This window comes from Cannabis sativa, chromosome X, assembly GCF_029168945.1.
Source record: "Cannabis sativa cultivar Pink pepper isolate KNU-18-1 chromosome X, ASM2916894v1, whole genome shotgun sequence".
Lineage (NCBI taxonomy): Eukaryota > Viridiplantae > Streptophyta > Magnoliopsida > Rosales > Cannabaceae > Cannabis > Cannabis sativa.
Window position 1 is genome coordinate 64590347 of NC_083610.1, and position 2781 is coordinate 64593127.

Genomic DNA, 2781 nt, shown 5'->3' on the forward strand with positions numbered 1-2781 from the left:
ATCAATTCATTTAAAAAATTCAAATTCTTTTATACAGGTGTTCATGTTGAAAAGAAACATGTCTTATTAGATAATCGTTACGCGGTCCCTTATCATAGAAACTTAATAGTACAATTCGATGCACATATTAATGTCGAGCTTTACAATTACTCAAGGTCCATCAAATATCTTTTCAAGTATGTCCATAAAGAGTATGACAGAACATCTGCAACAGTGGAATCTATCGACACCACCGAAGAGATAGGCGAGACTAAAACATATCTTGACTGCAAATACATCTCGGCAACTGAAGCTTGCTGGAGAATCTTGCAATTCGACATACATTATCGAAAGCCATTAGTTGAAAGATTACCGTTCCATTTACCTGGAGAGCATACAGTAATATTTGGAGAAGATAAGTGCACCGAAGATGTCTTGGCCACACTTGGAGTAGATAAAACAAAAATAACGAGGATGCATGAGAGCTAGCTTATTCTGATTTCCCTACATTTTGGGTTTGCAATTCAAAATATAAAATATGGACAAGAAGAAAACATGGAGTTGCAATTGGAAGAATATACTTTGCACACCCTTCAACAAGAGAAGGCTTCTACATGAGGATGCTATTAAATTTTGTTAAAGGATGCACTTCTTTTGAAAGTATTAGAACGGTGAATGGAGTGACATATTCAACTTTCAAGGGTGCATGTTATGCTTTGGGATTATTAGATGATGATAAAGAATGGATTGACTGCTTAACTGAAGCTGCAATTTGGACTACTGGAAATGAATTAAGGCATCTTTTTGTAACAATCCTCATTCATTGTCAGGTTTCTGATGCGAGAAAACTTTGGCAATCAAACTACACTACATTGTCAGAAGACATTGTTACATTACAAAGAAAAAGATTTAGAATTAAGGATCTTCAACTAAATGATATACAAGTTGAAGCATACACATTGTTTGAAATTGAAAGTATCATGCAAAAGATGGGAAAAAGTTTGAAAGACATAGATGGACTGCCCCTGCCTAATTCGTCTTTGATGAGAGAATCGGGTAATAGATTGGTAAATGAAGAGTTGGCTTATGATTGAGAAAATGAAAAATCCTCCATGACAAATCATTTTCTGTTCTAAATCCTTCCCAAAAATCAGCTTATGAAGCAATACTACAATCTGTAGAGAATGAAGGTCATTTATTTTTCATCTGTGGACACGGTGGTACAGGAAAAACATTTCTATGGAATACACTTATTACAAAACTTAGATCAGAATCGAAAATAGTCTTGCCAGTTGCAACTTCAGGCATAGCAGCTTTGTTATTGCCTAATGGCAGGACCACTCATTCAAGGTTTCATATTCCCTTGGAGGTTTCAGCTGAGTCAACTTGTGAAATTCGACATGACACCCTACTATCTGAACTCCTGATGAAGACTTCATTGATCATTTGGGATGAAGCACCCATGGCAAATAAGTACTGCTTTGAAGCTTTAGATAAGTCCTTAAGAGATATTCTAAGAACAAGGTATGAGAATAGCACTACCAAACCTTTTGGAGGACTTACAATAGTATGCGGAGGAGATTTTCGGCAAATATTTCCAGTTGTGCCAAAGGGTACAAGAGCAGATATTGCTGACGCATCTCTTAATTCTTCCTACCTATGGCCATTTTTTAAAATATATGAGTTGAATCAAAATATGAGGCTCTATAATGGAAGTGTCGATGAATATGAGGTTGCTAAAATAGCCTATTTCGAAAAATGGTTGTTGCAGATTGGGGATGGTTCATTATATGATGACATTGATAAAGAACTTATTAAAAATCCATTTAAAATTTATAAAAACCCATCTAATGATCCCATGAATTCTATTCTCGAAGCTATCTACCCTTCACTATTGCATAATTATAGTGACTCAACCTATTTGAAAGAAAGAGCAATACTAAATCCAAAAAATGAAGTGGTCCATGAGTTGAATGAGATGATTATGAATATGATACCAGAAGAAGGGAGGATTTATTTAAGCTCAAACAGTATATGCAAAGCAAGCATAAACACAAATGAAGAGGATCTTTTGTATCCAATTGAGTTATTGCATAGTTTGAAATTTAATGGCATCCCAAATCATGACATAAACCTAAATGAAGGTGCTCCAGGAATGCTCCTCAAAAATCTAAATCAAATAGAAGGTTTATGCAATGGCACAATATTGATTGTCACTCGCCTTGGTAAATGGTCAATTAGAGGTGATATCATCTGAGGAACAAACATTGGTCAAAATGTAACAGCTCCAAGAATAATCATGTCCTCGAATGAATCGAAGTGGCCATTCAAGCTTAATAGAAGACAACTTCCGTTAGCACCATGCTTTGCCATGACTATCAATAAAAGTCAAGGACAATCGCTAAAACAAGTCAGATTATATCTCATGGCCAATTATACGTTGCAGTGTCTCGAGTCACTACAAGAGAAGGATTGATTATAATAAATGCTGAGGTGGAAGACCCAACATTCATCAAGAATATTGTGTACAAAGAAGTATTTCAAAATACTCTCTCATCATCCCGCAAAAAAAAGGTATCACAATTTCACACTTTTATTTTCATTACAAAGGCAAACTCGACTTCATACTCTACTTATCATTTTAATTATCTATTTGCTTAATCAACAGGAAAAACAGTAACACAAAAAAAAATATCATCGTTGAAAAAAGTAGTTTCATGAATCATGAACTTCCATTCAAAATTACAATTTAAGGTGCACAATTCCTATCACCATAATTTGTTCAACATAATCTTTTTATGT

At 34.7% G+C, this 2781-nt stretch overlaps 1 protein-coding gene across 1 annotated transcript; it reads left to right on the plus strand.

The window, feature by feature from the left end:
- The first annotated feature begins 593 nt into the window (after positions 1-593).
- LOC115723643 (uncharacterized) lies at positions 594-2236 on the plus strand. Its single transcript, XM_030653130.2, has 2 exons — positions 594-1035; positions 1134-2236. Exons 1-2 carry the CDS (start codon positions 594-596, stop codon positions 2234-2236), a joined length of 1545 nt encoding a protein of 514 aa, XP_030508990.2.
- The last annotated feature ends 545 nt before the right edge of the window (positions 2237-2781 follow it).

Excerpts from the sequence above, each read along its gene's own strand:
- LOC115723643 (XM_030653130.2), top strand. The coding sequence starts at position 594 with ATGAGGATGCTATTAAATTTTGTTAAAGGATGCACTTCTTTTGAAAGT. Across the intron at positions 1,036-1,133 it reads GTCTTTGATGAGAGAATCGG|CTTATGAAGCAATACTACAA; the intron begins GTAATAGATTGG and ends CCCAAAAATCAG.